This window comes from Scophthalmus maximus, chromosome 5 (assembly GCF_022379125.1).
Source record: "Scophthalmus maximus strain ysfricsl-2021 chromosome 5, ASM2237912v1, whole genome shotgun sequence".
Lineage (NCBI taxonomy): Eukaryota > Metazoa > Chordata > Actinopteri > Pleuronectiformes > Scophthalmidae > Scophthalmus > Scophthalmus maximus.
In genome coordinates this window covers 11,559,522-11,580,803 of record NC_061519.1, presented here as the reverse complement: position 1 = coordinate 11,580,803, position 21,282 = coordinate 11,559,522, and the positions used below count along the sequence as shown (strand labels likewise).

Genomic DNA, 21,282 nt, shown 5'->3' with positions numbered 1-21,282 from the left:
AAATCACAGGATGGGAGTGGCTGAAAAACCAACGTCCTCTGACTCATGGTTCATTTGAATAAATTTGGTCATAAACACAAACAGACAACACGTAAACAGCTGATTGGATGTAAAACAATCTGCACATTTCTGTGATTTTATCATTGATAGTCTGTCAGATTCCAAACTAAAGAGGAAAAATGTCATTAAGACATAAAGCCGTCTACTTATTGCAACCTTTGTCTGGTTTCGTTGAAATATTAAATATGTACATCTGCGATACTCACTTGATGAATTCCAGAGCCCAATTTACTTCTGCTTCACAAGCACACATCTTATGTAGAGTTTTGTGACAGATGTGTTGCTTGCTGTATAATAAATCAATCTATTACTGACTTGTGACTTGTTGTTTCACCTCCGACGTTACAATTTGGAGATTTTGGTTAACTATTTCAAGAAGAAGAAAAAATGGAGACACCTTGATTATTAAGTGACAGGTAACCCGTTGACAAATTGAACATGTCATACCTGATAGGATTGTGAATCCCTTCTGTCGTTGCACCTGTGGAGACGCACAGAAGAAGAAAAAACGTCATTGTAAAAAAACAGTTGGCACTTTCCTGGTTAGTTTTATTTTCTTACCGACGCACTTTCTGGTGCATATTTAACGTGAGTTAGCTCGTTAGCCACAGTTAGCTAAGTTAGCTTGATTTGCCATCTTCGCAGCAGCTGTTTGCTCTTCTTGACAAGTTAAACACACAACTGACCGTATTCGAAATGTATCCTACGTAATGTGCCCTATATAAACACGCAATGTTTACCATTACCGGGTCAGTTAGCTAGCGTTACGTTGACGTGAGTCGATGTGGCTTCAGGAAATAACCGGAACCCACAGCTAATTGCAGCGAAACTGTTAGCTGTTAGCACTGGTAGCTAACGGCTACCAGAAGACATTAGTAATCGACCCAAAGATAAATAAACGCGGTAAAACCGTGCACTTTCTTTGGATTTTCTGTGCTTGATTTACCCATCGCTGACTCTTGCTGGTTTCCTTGCATACATCACCATCAAGGCCGTGGTGATGTATGTGTGTGTGTGTGTGTGTGTGTGTGTGTGTGAGGGGGAACCGTGGCCTCCTGTCTGTCTGCTCTCACAGTTCTCTTTTTTTTTCTCTCTCTCTCTCTCTCTCTCTCTCTCTCTCTCTCTCTCTCTCTTCAGCTTCCTGGTGTCTGCGCCCACTCCTTCCTAGCACACGGATAGCTACAAGCCGAGCACCAGCACTGCATAGCGGGTGGTCTGTGTTGAAAACCACCCTCAGCGCATCACCTGGCGTGTGGTTACGGTACGTGCTTGGGCTCAGCCGATGTAGCTCAGGCGGAAAACAGCAGCGGCAGAAGGAAGCGGAGAAGGAAGCGGAGAAGACCCGTCCCCTCCGTGATGTTTAGCTAGGAACGCAAAGTCCCGCTTTGACCCTGTCAAATTAAAAGCGCAACTCGGCCTCGCTTGCGGGGAGAAACGAAACGGACCACCAAAACGTAAAAACAGTGTGTGGGGAGGAAACCTAATACATCACAAAATGTGTCAGTTTATTGCAGAATCGATGTTTCTAATTAGAAAAAGTTATTGTACGCACATATCTCATTAGTTTTTTTTGTATTACAACGACCGTTTGCAGCAAATGACGTACTTTGCGTTATAATTTTAATAACCGTGGGAAATGACATTTATATTATATGTATTACAATACATGTTTATATTTAAACTATATGTACTATATACATATTCATATCCTTATCGTGGCAAAGCATAACGGTACCCACCGTGCGTTGCGTGACATTGGCGGTGCGTTTGGGGCCCTTTTATTTTGAAGTCAGTAGCTTCTCTTCCGGTATTAGCCTAGCTGCCTCTGGATAACGTGACGCAGCTGAAAACGAAGCTAGTCGGCACCGCGGACTCCTCCTCCGGCTGCTCATCTCGTGGGCAGACCCTTCTTCTGTGACACACCCACGCGCGGACAGGACAGCGCGAGTCTGCTCTGATCTATTCCCTAATCAAAGGCAGAGCAGCGTCATTAACAGGGTCTCATCGTGTCTAACATTGTCCTCTACTTTCTTCTTCTCTGTGGCGTGTATTTGGTTTGCGGCTGTGGACAATGACACAGCACAAACCACACAAACACACACACACACACTGATGCTCTGGGCATTAATCCACAGGAGTAACACACTCACCTGTATTTCTGCATTCATTTCCACTGCACGTTATCATTTAAATACGCTGCCCTCTCAGTGGTAGCTCTCAGTTAACCACAGAGAGGTCAGGGGTCAGAATTGCGCAACTCCCGTACTGGATAATTATGTATTGCCTTTGAACATGCCTCTGATAAACCAAAATAAAAATAATAGTTGAATCCAATGAACAAGGTTTGTTGGATGTCTGGAGTAAAAGTCATTTGCATCACACAGACTCTCGCCTCCTGTGGTTTTGCAGGTTGATGCACCCCCCTTTGCATTTGGATCATATAACTTTAAAACCCAGAACATCCATGTATTGTCTCAAACAAAAAAAGGTCTTTTCAAAATAGAACAAAGTTAAAAAGGCACTGAACGGGCCCAACCGCAGCACTCAACGAAGTCTGTGTGAATGATTGTCCTCACAGACACGTCGAACATGAACGTTGTGGGCTTACATTAACGTTATGCCCCATGCTCTTTGATCGCTCTATTGATTAGCTGCTGGCTTGATTTGGGTCAGACCCGACACATATTGACCGAACAAGAGACGGTCTCTCTTACAATCCGGCCGGTCGGGACGATAAACAACATCTCTCCACAAGTGGATGTTCAAATGCAGCCCTACTCTTCAGGCGACTTGGTGTGCCCGAGCTGGGCCTGATGGAATGGACGGTCTCTGGTGAGTGCAAGCTAAGTTTTGTCACCTCTTCGTGATATATTTTTTATATGGACACAGTGGGTGTCTCAGCCCAAGCTTGTTCATTAGTTTTCCAAAATGTTATCATTGTTTTTTAATTCATTTAGTCTTATTTCCTCAGCTACAGAAACCTATAATTAAAATCAGTGAAAGACAAATGCAATGCTAATAGATAGATAGATAGATAGTTACTTTACTTATCCCAAGCTGGGAAATTCCGGTGTAAAAGCAACACTTTTTACACAGCACACTTTAAAAATATTTACAATATTTACACGAATGAATGTAAAATATACAAATTGCAAAAAAAATATAGAGAATAAGAATAATAAATTTAAAGAATTTACATGAAATATTAATAGTGGAAATAGTGCAGGAGTACAATCAGTTACCATGGAGGAAAACTGGAAAATAGTACATTACATTACAGAGGACATACAGTATTTATCCTAAAGTGAGTTATGTGTTCATCTTGTGTTTGATGCAATGTCACTGATGTAATACTGACCAATCGAGCACATCGTTCGCGTCATGTAGAAAAAAGACAACTCACTTTCTGATCCAGTTATTTACTAACATGACAATATGCATAATGGAAGAGTACAATACTGTAATGTTGAAATATCTCATGTGAGCATTAGAGGGCAGTAATATCTCACATACAACTTTTTTTTTTACATTCTATCTTGAAAAAAATATATAATTTCTTTTCACTGTGTTGCACTGTAACTGACTGGTAAAGACAAGGGAAATCTGAAACATAAATATTTATACTTCTTGAGTATGAATTTACAAAGTTATACTGATCTTTTCTGTTTTTCAGAGTGAGGAGGATGCTGAGCCGAACAGAACACAGAGGTATGTCCGAGGAATTTCAGGTTATACTATGTGTCAATATGTGCACAATATGTATTTCCTTTTCCCTTCACCTCCCTCATCATGTCCTTATGGACAGAATATCTCCATGATGCAGGGAAAATAAAGTGAGATCACTTTGAATTTTGGGGGAGACAGTGAGGCTCCCCCGTGTGAGTTTTTTTCATCTCGCCCTCAAGTTCACCTTTGACCTCTCCCTTTGAGTTCTTGACCTCACCTCATAACCTTCACAACACCTTCCTCAAATCAAAAGCAGATGCAGGTGGACTGCTGATTGATGTGGTGCATATGTGCATTTTTACGTGTGGGTGTGTCCTCCACCTCCTGCTGCAGGCGTGTGCAGGCTGCTATCATCAGTGATGTCTGGAACAGAGTCTCATGCCGACAGAGAGGAGGACTACAGGTTCCTCCACAGCATGTTGATGGAGAAGAAGCTGCACTTGCTCTTCAAGGTGAAAACACTGCAATGATTTGTCATTGTAAAGTTACATCCTCTGTTTTTTTTTTTTTTTTTACTTGTTAAAGTCCCACTTTTTGAAGTAAATGTCCAGCATTTGAATTGTTCCTTATAATTAACTCCAAATAAGTTAATTGTAAGTGTACAGAAGTATAGTTGTAGTGCTGACACTGTTAAAATAATGAATTATTATTATTATTCAATATCAAAATATCGTTAACCATTTTTAAATGGATTTACTGTAAACATATAGCATTAAGTAATCTAAGCTATAATCATGTGTTATATTTAGATTTTGAAGCTCCTTGTGTGTAAAGTAACTTTTCAAAACAGCTGTTGAAAATTAAGGGAAGTAAAAAAATGAAACATTTGCTTCTGAAGCGCAATAAAATAATAATTAAATTGCATATTAATTGAAAATTGCAAGAATAAAATTCTAAAATAACCAATTAAAATGTAAGATGAACTTAGTTGAGTAAACTATCCACCATTGTTACAAACAATGAAACGGTTCACAAAAATACACTTTCATTCAAACTCACTGCAATAAATATTGACATATTGACATTTTCAGTTGTATTCTAGCCCATAGCAGATAATTGACGATTACAAACTAAAACTATTTGTAAAGTTCCTTTTTCTCCTGAGTAATGCCAGTAGTAGAAGTGTTGGTCACAGTAAAAGTGAGCAGTTAGTAGTGGCAGTATTTGGCTAATATAGTAGAAACTGCAGTAAATGTCTTTTTTCTTCAGAGACAAACTAACACAATTTAAACTACTAGTATTATGATCCTGACTGACTTGACAGATCCACGAGAGGCTGAAGCGGTTTGAGAAGCGAAGCCCCATCCCTGTCCAGGAGCATGCAGCACGTCTGGCGTCAGATGTAAGTGACTCTCTGCAAACATCTTTTGACGATAGACACACACATGTAGAGGATGACGATTTGACAGCAGATGGAACAGGGAGGATCTTTTTTATTGTTTAACCTGTCCCCTGAAGCATTGGGGGAACGAACGCTCCCTCATATGTGTACTGGATTATGAATTGTTGTCTCAAAACTCTCTCACCTCAGATATTATCACTTGGAAGGCAGCGTTTGAAAGTTGATATCGCTTTACGTCTGTTTGCCAGGAGTTAGGTCACCGTGGACAGTGGTGAGCGAAAAGGCTGCTAGAATCATTCTGTGTGTAGTCTAATGTTTCAGGCTGGAGGAATACAATTAATTTCAGATTTAAGATGAAGTGACAGAGAGAACTCCCACTACAGCTGTGGCTCGAAAATGGCACGGCCGCCCTTCTATTCCCTTCAGATGTGATTCCCATTTCATGCACTAGTCATCCTCATTCCCGTCAACAACCGACCATTCCTTTATTTTCATTCCCCTACCTCCTTTGTTCCACTTTTAATCATCCCCCACCTTCAGTTCCTGATTTTTCCCTCTGTTGTTCCTGGACAAAGTACAAAACAACAATGTTCTTTTTACACTTTTCCCTTACTCCATCCTTCCATCCTCTCCCCCCCGCCCACCCCCTCCATCAGCAAACCGCACTCGTCTTCCATTATGTCCCCTCTTCCTTTTTTCCTGTATTCTTTCTCTTTCCTCTTCATTTGCTTTTCTTTATCTTCCTCCTTTGCCATTGCTGCTATGTTTCCATATGTCTATGTCTACCCCTATCCTCTCCCCTTCCCTTCACTCCCTTTGCTTCAGATTCAGCTCGACAGCCACTCTCTGCCTGGCTTAAATCATCAGGACCTACTGGAAGGGCCAAACCGTGGGTCTGTTTCCCCTCAGAGAGGCTTCTGTTTGCTCACAGTGGAAACTAATGACCTTCATGCATTGTGTCTCTGGAGTGTGCCTCAACATCTTGAAGCAGTAGAAGTCATTACAGTAATATGCTTGACAAGACAGGCGACTGCACACAGTCACTTGCTGCCTCTCCACTTGCCTCTGACGGTCAAGGTTTTTTTTCGCTGTCACCGGAACTGTCGCGTAGCCTTGAACATTCAGGAGCCTTTTTTTTTCTTCCAACAGTGGCTGAAAGATACAAAACCTAAACAGAATAACAAGCAAATAATTAACATCAAGTACTGAAAAGCAAGTTGGAAGTAATCAGGGCAATATGAAAGTGGAGTTCATGAGTAATAAAAAACAGTACCGACGACGTGTCACTGCAGTCTGAGTCAGATATAAGTTGAATTTCACTCTTTTTCGCTGTCTGCTTGGTTCTCTGTCTTGCAGAGTAGACTATAACAAACCTCACTCGGGCCATGATATATGTAAATGTATATCATGCCTCTCCTCTTTTTCTCCGCCTCCAGTTGGTGGAGGAGCTGATATACCATGGCTGGAGAGATGAAGTCAAAGAACTGGTTGATCTCTTTTCAAAACCCCACTTTAAGGTAAAGCGCATTTTCTCGCACGTTGATGTGCACCTGTACCTTCACGTGTGTTGACCTACAAGTTCCCCGGCCAAGTGCTTCATTGTCAGTCAAGTCATGGTAAAAACTTCTCCTGAAAGAAGCAGTTCGACATCCTGGGAAATACACTACACACAGAGTCAGCAGAGAAAAGTAATAAAACTCGTATGGCTTGGCCTAAATCTCCACCTAAAACTGCAACTTCACATGTTGGTTTTACTGATATAGTGATATTTAACGAATTAAATATAATAAAAAAATTAGAACATGTTACTGTGTGATCCTTAGAGGTGGTAGCTCGCTGACTATAGCTCCAACTTCATAGTGATGGACGGGCACATGATGGCAGTGGCTTCAAGTTTCTCAGCTACGTCTTTTGCAAGGAAGTGATTGAGACTATTTCCATGTCGAACGTTTCCCTCAAGGAACCACTTCATCTCTGTAACATCATTGTGACACACACACACACACACACACACACACACACACTCACAATGTGGTTTTCTATCACTGGAGCATGTCCTGTAATTGCTGTTCACATGGACCATTTATGAATCAAGAATATGCAGTAATGCAGTCGTTTTGCTGCCTTTCTACTCAGTACCCCAATCTGAAAGGATCATTAACAGTGAAATAAACCCCACATACGAACAGCGTAGTTACACGCTCATTCGTTTTTCTCAACATTTGGAACTGCAGTCTGAGAGCCCACTTTCCATGCAATCCAGCTTCATCTCACCTATTCTGAAGCTGTTCAAGTGAACGACAGAGCTTACGCACACATCAACAGGCTTACAGCGTTTCGTTTCCTACAGACGTCTCTTATATGGGTCACACCAAGTGACACATTAATCCAACTGTGAATTTGATTTAAACTGATTTCACCTCATCGTTCTGTTTGCTGAGAGGTGCTGACGTCTAGTAACCACGCTGGTGTTATTGCAGCTATTCTGCTGCCCAATTATGTTTATTAATATTCACCCATGTGGAGGCCCAGACAACCCCAAATGCATGTTGTCTAATTTCAGGTCTGCTGGCAGCCATATTTATTTCAGACACACATGTGTATGTACACACACAGCGTGTGGTTTTCCAGTGAGTTGCAGAATTTGCGGCCCTTCTTAATGAGAAGCTGAAGTCAGTCGAGAACTAGCAGGTTTGTTTAAACAGGCTTAATGACCTGTTTGTTCTTGGCCCTGATGTAGGAGCTCACACATACTTATGAGAGACACTAGGTATAACATGCTGTTGATGAATGTTTATTTTTTGAAAAACCTGTCTCCGAAGTGGCCAGAGACACATTGCTAATGTGCTGGCAGCTCCTGAGCAGCGAAACTGTTGATGGACACGGGGATAACAAGTAGACTAACTGACAGACGGATTGGCTGATTGTTCAAATTACGCTGATGAGCAGATGTTTCCCTTCTTCTCAATATTTACAGTAAATTCTCTTTTTTTTTTTAAATTTACTCTGTGCAGGCTCACAGTTATAGATGAATGTTTATCCAGAAAATTGTTATTCCCGCAAACAAGCTTGGTGTTTTCACACCGTCAACGTTCGAAGAAAATGAATTTACACAAATTGTCTGGTAATTGATAACGACTCACAGATTTATTCACAGCCCTGCACCTTTTACTTTCTAGGACAAGTGTTTTGGGGGGGTTGCTCTCAGGTGGCCCACAGGCTGGCAGTACATTATAGTTCTGTAAATCAAATCTGGCATGTCAGCGCTGGCAAAATTGAAGGTTTGCAACCAACAGTGCTGTATTTGGATCCAGTCACTGTAGTGAGTGCAGGCTGGTCAGCCAAACTTGATGGGAGGGGTTTGAACACACATTCAATACCAATTAAGTCAGCTGCAATAGGTTAAGAAGGATTTTTTATGTATTTTTGAGTTCACGCCTTTTTTTTAATTTACTTACAACTAAACTTAAGTTTTTCCATCCTAACCTGCGGTTTGAAAATAATTTGACATGAAGTGAGCGGACCATTGCAGTGATTACACTAGTGTTTGTTCTCAAAGCGGAATTTAACAGCAGCTTCATGGCTAACATGCCATTATCTATTGTGTTTGGAATACACTGCTGCCCACTTTTTCCCACCCAAAATTGAGAAGTCCCAGTGCCACAGCCACTCACAGCGGCTACAATTCATACCCAAATCCAGAGGTGTCACTGTATTTCTGTCTCCCTCACAGAGTCTCCTGTTCGTCCATGACGCCGTGGCTCGGAGAGACTTTGAGCCCAGTCTGCCGCCGGTACCTGAAGATGCGCTGGTGGAGGATGAAGATTCCGTCAAAATTGTCAGTCTGGTCAAAACCAAAGAGCCCCTGGTCAGTAAACATGTCCTTTGTGTTTCAAAGTTGAACATTTTTGGAAGTCCACTGTCATTTTGCTTGCCAAGAGTTAATGAGAAGATTGATGCACTCTCTTGCCTATTTTTTTCTGTATGGGAAACAGATAGTCTGGATCAGTCCAAATATTTCCATATAGAGATACAGTATATGGTAATATATTAATTAACAAGCTCTGGGCAGATTCTTTTGACAGTTGTCTCACTCTTCTCAGCTGACTCTCAGAAAGAAAGCACACATACACAAATAATGACCCAGAAATAGAAATTTGCCCGTACCATGAACTGAAACAAAAACTAACACTTACCATAAACAAAAAATTTTAATGTTTTTTTCACCCTAGCCATGGGTATTCTTACCCTGGCTCGGAAAGGACAGATGTACTTGGCTACACGTGAGCCTGTTTCTAATTTGATCCATCTGGCACAATGCAGACAAAATAAACAGGAAGGCAAGTATTTAACCAAAGACAACAATGTATCACGGTAATTGCACTGAAACAAAATGTGTCCAGCCACAATGACGGACATGTGGACACGAGGAGTAAACATATCCAAAAGTCGAAGCTGAATTGTTCTTTGGTGACTGAATTTGTCGTCGAACACAACAAGCCCGCGGAAGGGCCTTGTATGCCAAAGAGTAGCAAAAAACACAATCTCTTGGAATGACAAGAAACATAGGAAAAAGTTCCCGCAGCTGCCTGGATCACGTCTGGCTCTGTGCCGCTTCGTGCTTCCTTCAACCAGGAATTTACAGTCAATTCTTCCACATCTTTGATGCCATTTGTGTGTGTGTGTGTGTGTTTATGTGAGAGAGAGTATATGCACTGCAAAGACATGCCTCTTAATTGAGTCCTTTAATTGGATTGGGACAGTTTATCCTATGTTTCTGTAAATCAACTTGATTTTGGGTCTTTGATCATAGCTCCGTTTCTTGATACCGCTGGAATGATCTACCCAATTCCACCTTGTTCCAAGCCATTGTCACTTATTTCTGGAAGTGAAGTGGACTGAAAATGAAACTGCAGAGAGCGCATACAGTATACTCCGACAAGGCTGCAAAATCATCTAACTTTTCCTTTATTTGCATCTAGATGATAATCATCATACAATACATATAGTGATGGACAGCTATGGGGTTTGTGTGCTTTTCCATTCAGGTAGTCCTAGTGCTTCATCAGAGAGCAGGATAAAAAGAAAAACAATGACCTCACATGCAAAGTTAAAATTCCATTTAAGAATTCCTGGATCCACATCAAAAAAAATATGATCATCGGGTTTATTTAGCCTGTGGCCTCACTGTTTTACCAAATTTCACTGAAAACTGTTTCTATTCTTCTTATTTTGTTAAATATCACTCTAATTAAAATACATAACAAATGACCAAAACAAATTGAATTTAAGTTTTAGAGTTTAATCTATATTTATTTATTCATTTATTTCTTCGGAAAGCTATGATTTAAGGGTAAAATATGACAACAATTAACTTAATGATGGCCAATAATAAAGAACATACTTTTGTATTGATCCCAAAAACTAGCCTTCAAGGGGACTGACCTTTTTCTGACATGGTCTCTTTGATCAATCCAGCATGTTCCCGTTTTCCAGACAAGGGGGTTACACCCCAAGTATGAGCTGATTGTAGTCAGCTACACAAGATGCTCTTTCCATTGCGATTTGCTCCACATTGGCAACATCTGTTGAAATTAATGCTGATTTGGATAACCTTTTCCAGTGCTTTGTGTGTTACAGGTGGCTAAATGGCCCCATCTTCATACAAACAACCTTCCCCTGAATCAACTGGCTCTAAATACAAAGCTTGTCTGGGCTGTAAAAAAATCCCAACTAAATAAAACATGTTAATTTCACTCTCCATCGCCTAACCTCTTTGCCTCTGTGCATCGTCTCTTTCATTTGTCCATCACTCTTTCACTCACCAATCACCATCCGCAAGGGGGCAACAATCAAGAGGGATAAAGCGACCGGGGCTATTGTAGTGGCCAGGATCATGAGAGGAGGCGCGGCTGATAAAAGTGGTAAGATGATAAACTCTCACTTCATTGTATCTTTATATTATGTTGTGGGAACATTAATACATACCATGTAGCATGTGGTACAATTTTCCATCTGTGTTTGCAACACTTTGAAGGCCTGATCCATGAAGGAGATGAGCTGAAAGAGGTGAACGGAGTCTCGTTGGAGAACAGGAAGCCCAAGGAGATCCTTCCTCTACTGGTCAGTTTCACCTGTTCTCACTAGATGTTTCTGTTCCCTTCTCTCCTCTTGATCTCTTCTTGAGCTCTTCTCCTTGCTGTGAAATTTAAAGAATAAGGATGGCATCACGCGGGAAACATATTACCCATTGATGCAGCTCTACGACACGTGATAGGCTTCAGATGCACAGGCATTGATTGATAGTAGAATCAATTCATTGTCGGTCTTTTTTCATTGTTGTTTTTTTTACAGTGAGAAAAATATGGACTATCCACCCTTCTTTTTCAGAGCACAAAGACTGGAAACAGGAAAACTGCTTGTTGAGAAACATCCCGCAAAAAAGTCAAATTATTTAATATTATTTAATGGCATTTCGCCGTTATTGACAGTTAGAATCCTATATCAGCTTTAAAGATGATACAGATGTGGCCAGAGATCCAAGTGGTTACAATATTCTTATCTATTTCTGTGAAAAACAGAAAATTGTGTGGGGGTTTCCGAAAGGATCAAACTATTTCTTAATGTCACTGTTCTTGCACAGGTCCTTTCGCAGGGTAACGTTACATTCACAATCATCCCTGCCTCCTCCAAGGAAGAAATACCGTCAAGTAAGAAGAAGGTACAGTAAATATTAACATAATCACTTGCTATGTTTTTATTTAAAATTTTAGATTCCAAGCTGGCTGCATGGGGAAAACTACCCACCTGTTTTCAGTAAGAGGAGATGAAATCAGCGGTGTCTTGTGCGTTTGGTTATATTTTGTGTGTTTGCCATGGCGCTGTCACAACAGTAGTGTGGTTGTCAAGAAGTAAATTCAGATCAGACGGTCAAGGACGAGACACTCGCTAACCTCATCACAGTTTACCACTTTTTTTTACCATCTAAACACTTGATTTATCATTCAATACGCATCACGCATCTGTTGAGCTGCATCTACTTAATTTAACACATGGATCTATACACCTTATGTGGAAAATGTCACATTCCACCGCCTTCTTTGTTTAGGAAGAGTTGTAGCTCACCGCCACCACATAGTGTGCGTGGAGAGGACGTCCAAGTTGGAAACCCTACAAGCAGCACACATTTGCAATGGATTAAGACAAATTATTTTCAGTGATTGTGGTCATTTCTCAAAAATGACACCCACATATGTGAAGGAAACAGCGAAGATGTCCGGTTGCCAGGATGTAGAGGTTCATGCAGTAGAAGAAGAGTATTCATTTTTAAAAAGTGCAAAGTGTATTGTCCTTTTGTCACCAGTCTGTTTAAGAAGCTATTAAAAATATTTTATGATTTTCTTTCTAAAGCTCTTTGTACGGGCCCTTTTTGACTATGATGCAAACGAGGATCCCAGTGTCCCGTGCAGGGACGCAGCAGTTTCCTTTAAAAGGGGGGACGTCCTCCAGATTGTCAGCAAGGAGGATGTCACCTGGTGGCAGGCCTGTTACCTCGGGGACAGCAAGAGTCGGGCGGGGCTCATCCCCTCGCAGCAGCTGCAGGAGAGGTGTGTTTCTAAGCTTTTACTCTTAACAGCAAAACTTTTATCATTTAATTTGCTTCTTTTCACAGCAGACATTTTGACTTGTCATAGTTGGAAAAGTGTTCCTGATAACATCGGCAATGGCTCCGTAATGATATATAATTCCTTTTAATTTTCAAACCTGTGCTTTTTTCCTTGTATGACTTGTCAACATGTCTTCTGTGGAAAAGAAAAACGCCTATTACCTGTAAGTCCTGCTTTGATTCAGCCTTGTATTATCTGGCTTCCTGCAGGAGAGTTGCACTGCAGCGTCCCAAAGCCCTGTTCAGGCCCCGGCAAGTTAAACCACCAGGTGCTGAGCCAACGTTGGTCAATAAACTAACCACACACCTGAAAAGAATAAAATCCTTTTTAACACTTTACAATAAACACATTTTGAGCTCCTTCAGTGCAAAGCTGAGAGGTCACGTCTGAAGGCCATGGTCAAGGTCATGGGTGAGCTCTTTTGCCCTCCGTTTGTACTCACCACTTCTGTTCTTTTCTCCACGTGCTCCACAGATGAGGCGGAAGGTACTGTCTGTTTGAATTTGATTTAAAAAAACGTACCATCACAATAATTGACATGATATAATACACGTGTATATTTTCAGTTTTTTGGTGTTTGAAGATTAAGGAGTTGTGTCATCCAAAGATAATGTAATCGGAGAGGACCTTGAGAAATGTTCCTATGTTGTATAGCCCAGCAGGTAAAGTATCTGACCTCAACGTGCTTGAATATATCACTAGCAATCACTTTGCAAGAGCAAGGTAGTTATTTATATTTCTAAATTGTGGCTATCATGTCAAGTAAAACCACTATTAGAATTTCCAAAGCAAAATATTAGGACATTTGGGTCAGTAACATATGCTAATACTTTCAGTATATAATTTCAGGGCAGCACACATGTCATCCCCATGCGGTTCGCATCCGCGATTTCCTCACTCTTTCCTCTCCACTTTTCCTGTTTTTTCCAGTCACCGAGGACGTAGACTACGGAGCTATAACAGGGATCCACGTCGGTGAGATGTTTAACTTGTTCCACTCCTATCCCGCTGTCATGCTGGCGAAAGGGGCGAGCACGATACAAGACAATAAAACTCCAGGGCGATTGGACATCAGCTCACGACGATGTCTGCTAAATATGTATTAACAATAAAATGGCGAGGGGAAAGGAGAGCCCAGTTATATTTACAGAAGAGACCAGTTCATATGATGTAGTAGTTTCGTGGTTTGGAGATTCAGGGGGAAGGACTTGAACAGCAAATGTGGTTTTAACCTTCCCATTTATCCCATTTGTCTTGATCTGATGTGCCCGTGTGCATTTGCGTGTGTGCACTTGAGCGGTGCAGGATGTTCATACGGGGGCGTGCACTTCGGGGCTGATTGTTAAAAGGCTCCTGACGTCTTTACACGGCAAAGGTAATTACAGATGTTGCATTATATCATTTCTGAGAGTCATGTGCATTTAATAATGTGCATTTCATCTCATCTCAGGCCAGGTTCCACCTGAGGACTTGGTTTCAGACTCTGTGTTTCCTCTTTCGTCTGGCATGTAAAGCCTTATTGATGCCACGCGACCGCATGACCGCATGCCGTGTAATCAGAGGCAGAATTAGCGGGAGAAACGGGACACTTAAAGTGCATCTATAATACAGTTTAATTATGTATTATAGATGCACAATTAAAGACACGGTGAAGAGGGTAAAACCAAACTAATAACTTCCCTGCTAAAAATAATAAAGACCCTTTAACTTCTTTGATGGACAGGTAACCGGGTGGTATCAATGTTCTCATCTCACTCTTATATACTTCTTCTTATCTTAAGACTGAATAATTCAGTACCAATTAAGGGCCAGAAAATGATGTCACTGTACTAATGGAAGACTACAGTGCTTCATACTCAGAGTTATTGCCCACTCGTTTGCACTGCAGGTTAGGGTTCACATCATAATCTTGACATGAAATATCTTCTCTTCCAAAACGAATTCAGATTGACCATTACAAGTTTTGTTTTTTCCTCTAGACATTATTTCCCTCGAGGATATATTTTTTTGTATGGCATTCGGTTTTATACAGTGCGTATTACCCTTCCACGTTCATGAGTGAAGTCATCCGTTTAAATCCCATGTAAACAAAAGTTTGAAATCTCCACCCGTAGAGCCATGTTTCTTAAAATGAAGCCCGGAGAGGAAATGGACACATATGCTTACAAAGTGAAATTACGGCTGACGTCAAAGTAAGCCTGGCACCATCACTTAGCTGCATTCAACATGGTGACAGACAGTGAGCCTGCCAAGCCAGGCCAGACCACAGTCGCATGGCAGACACCAGCTGCCAGACGGAGTACAAGCCACAGATGACAAAATGAGTTGATCCTCGACTGAGGACGTTGCTGCAGTTCTGTGCTTGACACCAGACTTTGGGTGGCAGCGTTGATGATTTCTTACTCTTTGATTCGGCATCCCATTTCTGTTCGAGCTTCTGCCATGTTCTGTATTTTCATTGGGGTAACTAATAGTTCTGGTGTTCAAACTTCTGTTGAAGTAAAGTGGTGTCCACGTGGCACACCAAAGGAAGCAATGTTAAATGGATGGTGAATCATGGAAGAAAAAATGAAGTCCTGACAAAAATTGAAGCCTATTAATTTACCTCCAAATTGTGATAGAAATCAAACTAAAATAAGGGGAAAATACACCAAATAGACCATATCCATAGCAATTTGCCACCAGAGTCTGTTTTAGCCTCTTCTAGCTTGTTGTTATGACTGTATGGCCCACAACCACTGCTGTTCAGCTTCACTATCACTGCTCATCGACATCATTTCCTCCCACAGCCCTTAACTGTCAACGGTCACCTGTTATCAACTAGCTGGTGAACTTAGTGGAGCATTTAGCAGCTAACAAGCCGCATATTTTGCCTCAGAAAGTGGTGGAGACTAAAAACAGAGCTAAAAAGTTGTAGGATTCTCACATGGAGGATACCCCGACAGGTGAGTTGGTATACCTACTCACTGATACACTCAAGAAGTCCAAGGCCTCTCTCTATCTCTTTTTCCAGCTGGTTTAAGAAGGAGTTTCCGACTCGGCAGAAAGAGCAGTTGGGCCAGGGAAGTGGCTGGGTCCAGGAGGTGGAGTGGGGGGGTACATGGCTCATTTCATCCCCCTACCTACATAGAGGTGATCCCTTATCACAGAGACCCCAAGGACAAACACCGTCTGGTCATTCTGGTCGGTACGTATGAGCTAAACATGAAGCCAGATAATAATAATAATAATAATGTTTGTTTTTAAAGTACAAATACTTCCTATGCTGTGAATTTGACCAACATGTTTCATATTATCCCGCTGCCTTTATTTTTTTGTCCATATACAAAAATCTAAATAACTTGATCCCATTCACTAAAAGGACGGTATTATTGAAGCTGTTGTTGATCAAACGAAAAGGTAATGCACTGATGAAGATTTATGTTCCTACTCATGAGTGCAAGAACAATCCTTTCCCATCAGAACTACGTAAACACTGTCAAAAAACTCCAAGTCGGAATATATTGTGTTCTCTTAAGTTACCTCGTGGCCCACCCCAGATTCACTTCTCTGCCAATCCTGCAGGCCTGCTCTATGTATTTTTTGAGTTATATCTCTCCCCGGGGAATTTTACATTGAGCCTCGCCGAAGGTCTTTTCAATATCATATCACGATACGACTGTAGCTCGTCTGTGGCTGAGTAAACTGGAGGAAAGAACGCGGTGAACTGAAGAGGTGCAAAAAATAAAAGCAGAGGAGAGATAAATGATCGATGAATGGAGGAAAGGGTGGGGGGGGGGGGGGTTGAGCAGATTGTGAAAAAGATCCCACATAATGTCAGCCAAGTGTTCCATCGTCACACTGGAACAGTTAAGACAGCCTGGATTTAGATTCAGACCTCTTTAATTGAGTTGGAGCTTACTCTGACTCGGATTTTACTGTCTGCAGCGAAGGCTCTTCATTGACTGGAGGTCATCATTAAGACTATATAGCTTATTGGCAATGAGCGTTATAGACAGGAAAACCAAAACCTTCATTGCTAAAAGAGCACCAGCTGGATGATGTTTGCATTGCATGTACACTTGAAACAAAAATGAAACAATAGGCAGTCGTGCCCTGGTAAAGTTGGTGAGAGTGGCCGTCAGTCCCTTTCAATTCCCCACTTTTGACAATAAATTAAAGGCCAGAGGAAAGTATCCACAGAGCGTGGTGATGCTCCTCTCCAGTTCTCGTGGAGCAGCTGGGAAACACATTACCAGTGTAAGGAGAGTGGAGGGTCTATGATATTTTGTAATGTGTTGAGCTCATGCAACACAGTGATGGAAAAGGCAGCTATGTCAGGAATCCCACTTTCAGACAGCGCTCCATTAGAGTCTGATGCAATCTGGGCATGGACATACCTACAATAGATGAAAATCCAAGGTGCTGCAGTGCACGCCCAAGTGTGTGTGTGTGTGTGTGTGTGTGTGTGTGTGTGTTTCATCCTCTGATAGAGAGACACAGACAGAGAAAAACAGCAAGGCTGGTTGGAGAATAATTTTCAGACTGAAATCAATATGAAATCTGATCTCTGTCTGTCTGACTAGCTCCTTCTCTGATGATCGAGACAGATGTGTCTTAAGATCGCTAAGCCTATTTGATGCTGGATATTAGCACACGGTGATACACGTACATCCTGAACACAACGTTTTGATCTTTGTATCGAGGGCCCAACGGCGTTGGAGTGAGTGAACTGAAGAGGAGGCTCCTGATCTCTGACCCCGACCGCTATGGCGTCACCGTTCCGTGTAAGTGTAAGACAGGCATCTTGAGTTTCATAGCGGTCACCTTTACCTCTTGCGCCCTTAAATGTTTTCTCAACTGTCTGTGGCCAACTCGAGCCTCCCGCCTTGTTCTCTTTCAGACACCACGCGTGAGAAGAAAAGGCTGGAGAACGAAGGGACGGATTATCATTTTGTGTCCGTTCACATGTTTGAAGAGGATCTTCTCAATCACAGGTACTGTCAATGGAAATTTAACAAATAGCCCCTGGTGTGTTTTGCTCCCTCACTGTTCCTCTACCTTTTCATGAGAGTGATGTCCACCATTTCTACAGCTGTCCTGTTATCATCTTGTACCAGCTTACCCCGTGTCTGTCCCTGTTTCTCTCTGCCTCTAGGTTTATAGAGTATGGGAGATACAGAGGTCACTACTACGGAACCAGTCTGGACTCTGTGCACCGAGTGATGGCTGACGGCAAGGTGTGCCTGTTAGACGCACATCCCAGTGTGAGTATTACGCCATCAAAGAAAGATGAATGTGTATATAGTCAACTGAATTTGGATGGGTGACCAAGAGGGATGTTTTTGAGCCAAAATGATGCACTTGTCCCAAATCATCGAAACTTCTTGATCTTCTTGGCAAATCTTGGCTTATTCCTTTAATGTGTGTCTGCATTGTTTATTGTACAGTAAACACTCCCCTTCATCAAATCCTCCTCCCTTTCTGTTTTCCTCACCGCAGACAATAAAGCACGTGTACACATCTGAATTCAAACCATACGTGGTGTTTGTGAAACCCCCGTGCATCGAGGAGCTACGTCTCACCAGGCGGAGGGTGAAATTCATCTGCGATGAAGAGGACACGAACCCCGTCAGGGTCTTTTCAGTGAGCGAAACGTGACATAACCACACAGAGCACATTCCACCGGGGGACATGTGTGAAGTCAGGTGCTTGATCCGTGTCTTGTAACATGCAGGGCGACATGAGGTCAACCACCATCATCTAAATACACCCGCCCAATCCAACGCACGGCCAAACTCACTCCGCTGGCCTCACACCCATCGACTTTCAAGCGATTTATTGTTGTAGACATATTTCCATTGTCAAATCATGAGAGTTTTGCTAGGGTTGAGGCGCGCTCCAGTCATCTCGATCGTTTGGTGTAAGGTGGTGATCTGAGCTGTTTTAGGTCGGAATTTTTGTCGTCTTGACGTTCCGATAAAATCAACCGGGTTTGATATTATCATAGTTTTTAGCATTCGCTCGCGCAGATGGTTACGTGAACATTGTCTACAAGCAATAGGTGAGCTCTTTCCAGAACCAAACAGGAAGCAGAAAAGGAATACATGCTGCAACATCCCATGGAGACTGCGGCGAAGCCTCGAATGCCCGCTTTTGAAACTACCTGGTCGCGTGAACGGGGACAGCGCAGGGGACAGAGCGAATAAAAACTCTGTGACAAATGAGACAACGTTGTCTTTAGACGTGAGAGGGCGTCAGACTGAAGTCTTTCAAAGGTCCTTTCAGTGTCTTCTCAAAGTCGTCTAGTGTATGGGAGGCCTTAGAGACATTTAAGAGGCCCGGGGAGTCACGATACTGGTCTGGATCCCTTTGGGAAGAGCTCCATCACAGGTGATCAGGAGCTGTGGTGATCTCCCTCAGCTGAATGCGTTTTGTCTTCCCCCCTGTCCAGTGACTCCCACTTCTTCTTTGGGGGTTTCTGGGTCCAAGTCTTTTTTTTATGCGTCATTTTTGAAAGAATCAGTGAGTGACTGTGTTTTTTTTTCTTCTCCAGTCACCTTTTCGAAAAACCCACCAGTTGACCCACATTTGTGTTTTGTTTCTGGGAAACGTAACAATGCCGCTTGGTGGGTGGCTTCTCGTTCCACAACTTGACTATAGTTGATTACATTTTGCTGTGTTTAGATAAGGGATTGAATGAATGACCTTTAAGATGGGGAGGGGCTACATTTAATTTTGTGTCTCAGAACAACAGAAATACACGTTGCGTTTTAGGCAATTTAGTTTTAGGTGTCTTGCCCAAGGACACTTCTGGTTAGTGGACGCCCGTCTCTACCTCCTGAGCCACAGACGGCTCCTCACTCCACCATCTGGCTCCTCACTCGCCGTTTGCTGGCCACGTTGCCCCTTATTAAAGCCAAGAGGTCGCACACCTGTGCTGCAGCGTGGCTGGAGTCTGAGCGGTGCCAAGCAGCGCGGCCCTTCGACGGTTCAGGCAGAGCTTACAGCAGGGCTGTGCTTTCAACTTGTACTGCATCTGGTGTGAAAGGGACTCTTGTCCTTACTCTCAGCATGTAACGATCTGTTAATGCCTTTTTATCGTAAAGTGGCACATGCTGAAAACAACACAATGGCAAAAATTTAGCGGCAAAACCCCCTAGAAAGAACACATTTCTGGCAACATTGTCATATTAATTTTTGTAGAAAACTTTTCATGTAATGTCAACGTGTTGAATCTCAATAGTGAATCAAAATCTAAATGTTGAATCTAAATATCAAAACGGAAATTTGATTTTTAACATTGTTTGGAGATAATTGGGGTGAAGTGAACGTCACTTCACAATTGGCACCGCGTGACGCCTCGGTCAGTGAATGGTCATAGAGATTCTTCCATAAGCAGCATTTGTCATATTAACAATGATGAATATGGATTGGAGACCCAAAATATCTTTAAGTCACAAAACTGTTCTCCTTTTACAGGAGGAGGATTCAGAGGACATGATTCACTTGGCTGAAACCATGGAGAACCAGTACGGTCACCTGTTCGACAAAGTGATTGTGAACGGTGACGTCGCCGGGGCGTTCAGGGAGCTGAAGGCAGACCTCGAGAAGACCGAGGCGGCAGAGGTCCAGTGGCTTCCTGCGGAGTGGAATTGCTCCCCGCCAACAACAGGGCGGAGAAGTACTGGTCACTTGATCGACTGGATCTGAACTTTCAGCTCTTCAGACACACAAGAAACTATAATTAAGTTTCTTCTGGTCAAAAGAATTGACTTCAAAATGAAAATGAACAAAAAGGATTTATTAAGTGTGTCTGCAATATTAAGTTAGAAATCCAAACCTTGCACACTAATTTTTTTTTCTTCATATTTCGAATATATAAGTCCCGTGATGACCACAGTTTTCCACAGTGTCCCTCAGTGTGTGTCTAATTAGGCAAACAGAATCCATCTCCCTCCGTCCGTCCCGGAGCCAGTTTTTCTGTTGGCATTTGGCTGAAATAACGTCGGCTTGCAGGAACGAAGAAGAAGAAGAAGAAGAAGAAAAAAAGAAAAAGAGAGAGGAAACTCTCCAGAGCTTGTGGCAGAGTGTAATCCTTGCCTGCCAAGTCGCAAACATCAGCATGTAATTATTCTGACAGCTGCTGCACTTCAATTAACTGTAATGTACACCAGAGAAATATTATTAGTAACAGTCCGGGAGACATTTTGCCAACAATGTGCCGTACAAAATAGAGACACAGACAAGATAACAGTCAATCGAAAAGCGTAGACAAAGCAGAATGGATAGTCCACATACACAATGGATTGTGTATGTGGACTATAAAAGTTGGTGCTACTATCACTATAATCGGCATTGTAGTGTTTTGGCTATTGAATCATTTTAAGGCTCTTTGAATGATTGTGTATTTTTAAGCACTGTACACTGAAATTCATCTTCACTATGGACTCATATTTTACACAAAACATGTTAAAAACAAATAAAAAATAACTGGCAACGCATGAA

The 21,282-nt window shown here is 42.1% G+C and overlaps 2 protein-coding genes across 11 annotated transcripts in view; one reads left to right on the top strand and one right to left on the bottom strand.

Moving 5' to 3' along the window:
• Nucleotides 1-1,926, bottom strand: part of LOC118311509 (WW domain-containing adapter protein with coiled-coil-like) — an 11,063-nt gene extending 9,137 nt beyond the window's left edge. Inside the window, exons 1-2 of one of the 9 annotated variants that reach the window (XM_035635439.2) lie at nucleotides 1,800-1,926; nucleotides 508-541 (exon numbers count right to left, since the gene is read on the bottom strand). In XM_035635439.2, the coding sequence (XP_035491332.1) occupies nucleotides 508-541; nucleotides 1,800-1,816 (51 nt within the window). In that variant the 5' untranslated portion in view covers nucleotides 1,817-1,926. Of the gene's footprint in view, nucleotides 1-266; nucleotides 427-507; nucleotides 542-981; nucleotides 1,144-1,305; nucleotides 1,424-1,799 lie in introns of those variants that run through there. The other 8 variants (XM_035635443.2, XM_035635449.2, XM_035635444.2 and 5 more) reach the window with 8 other exon arrangements.
• LOC118311508 (MAGUK p55 subfamily member 7-like) lies at nucleotides 1,224-21,282 on the top strand. 2 transcript variants are annotated; one of them, XM_035635436.2, is made up of 20 exons: nucleotides 1,224-1,321; nucleotides 2,846-2,892; nucleotides 3,734-3,768; nucleotides 4,120-4,238; nucleotides 5,051-5,128; nucleotides 6,565-6,645; nucleotides 8,862-8,996; nucleotides 10,971-11,052; nucleotides 11,166-11,251; nucleotides 11,772-11,849; nucleotides 12,539-12,735; nucleotides 13,005-13,063; nucleotides 13,270-13,281; nucleotides 13,726-13,770; nucleotides 15,809-15,982; nucleotides 17,481-17,561; nucleotides 17,678-17,771; nucleotides 17,933-18,041; nucleotides 18,277-18,420; nucleotides 20,257-21,282. In XM_035635436.2, the coding sequence occupies exons 3-20, from the start codon at nucleotides 3,744-3,746 to the stop codon at nucleotides 20,485-20,487; spliced, it is 1,830 nt and encodes a 609-aa protein (XP_035491329.2). In that variant the 5' UTR covers nucleotides 1,224-1,321; nucleotides 2,846-2,892; nucleotides 3,734-3,743; the 3' UTR covers nucleotides 20,488-21,282. The 2 variants fall into 2 exon arrangements, with proteins under 2 accessions (XP_035491329.2, XP_047188149.1); XM_047332193.1 differs by lacking the exon at nucleotides 13,270-13,281 and having other exon boundaries at nucleotides 1,252-2,892.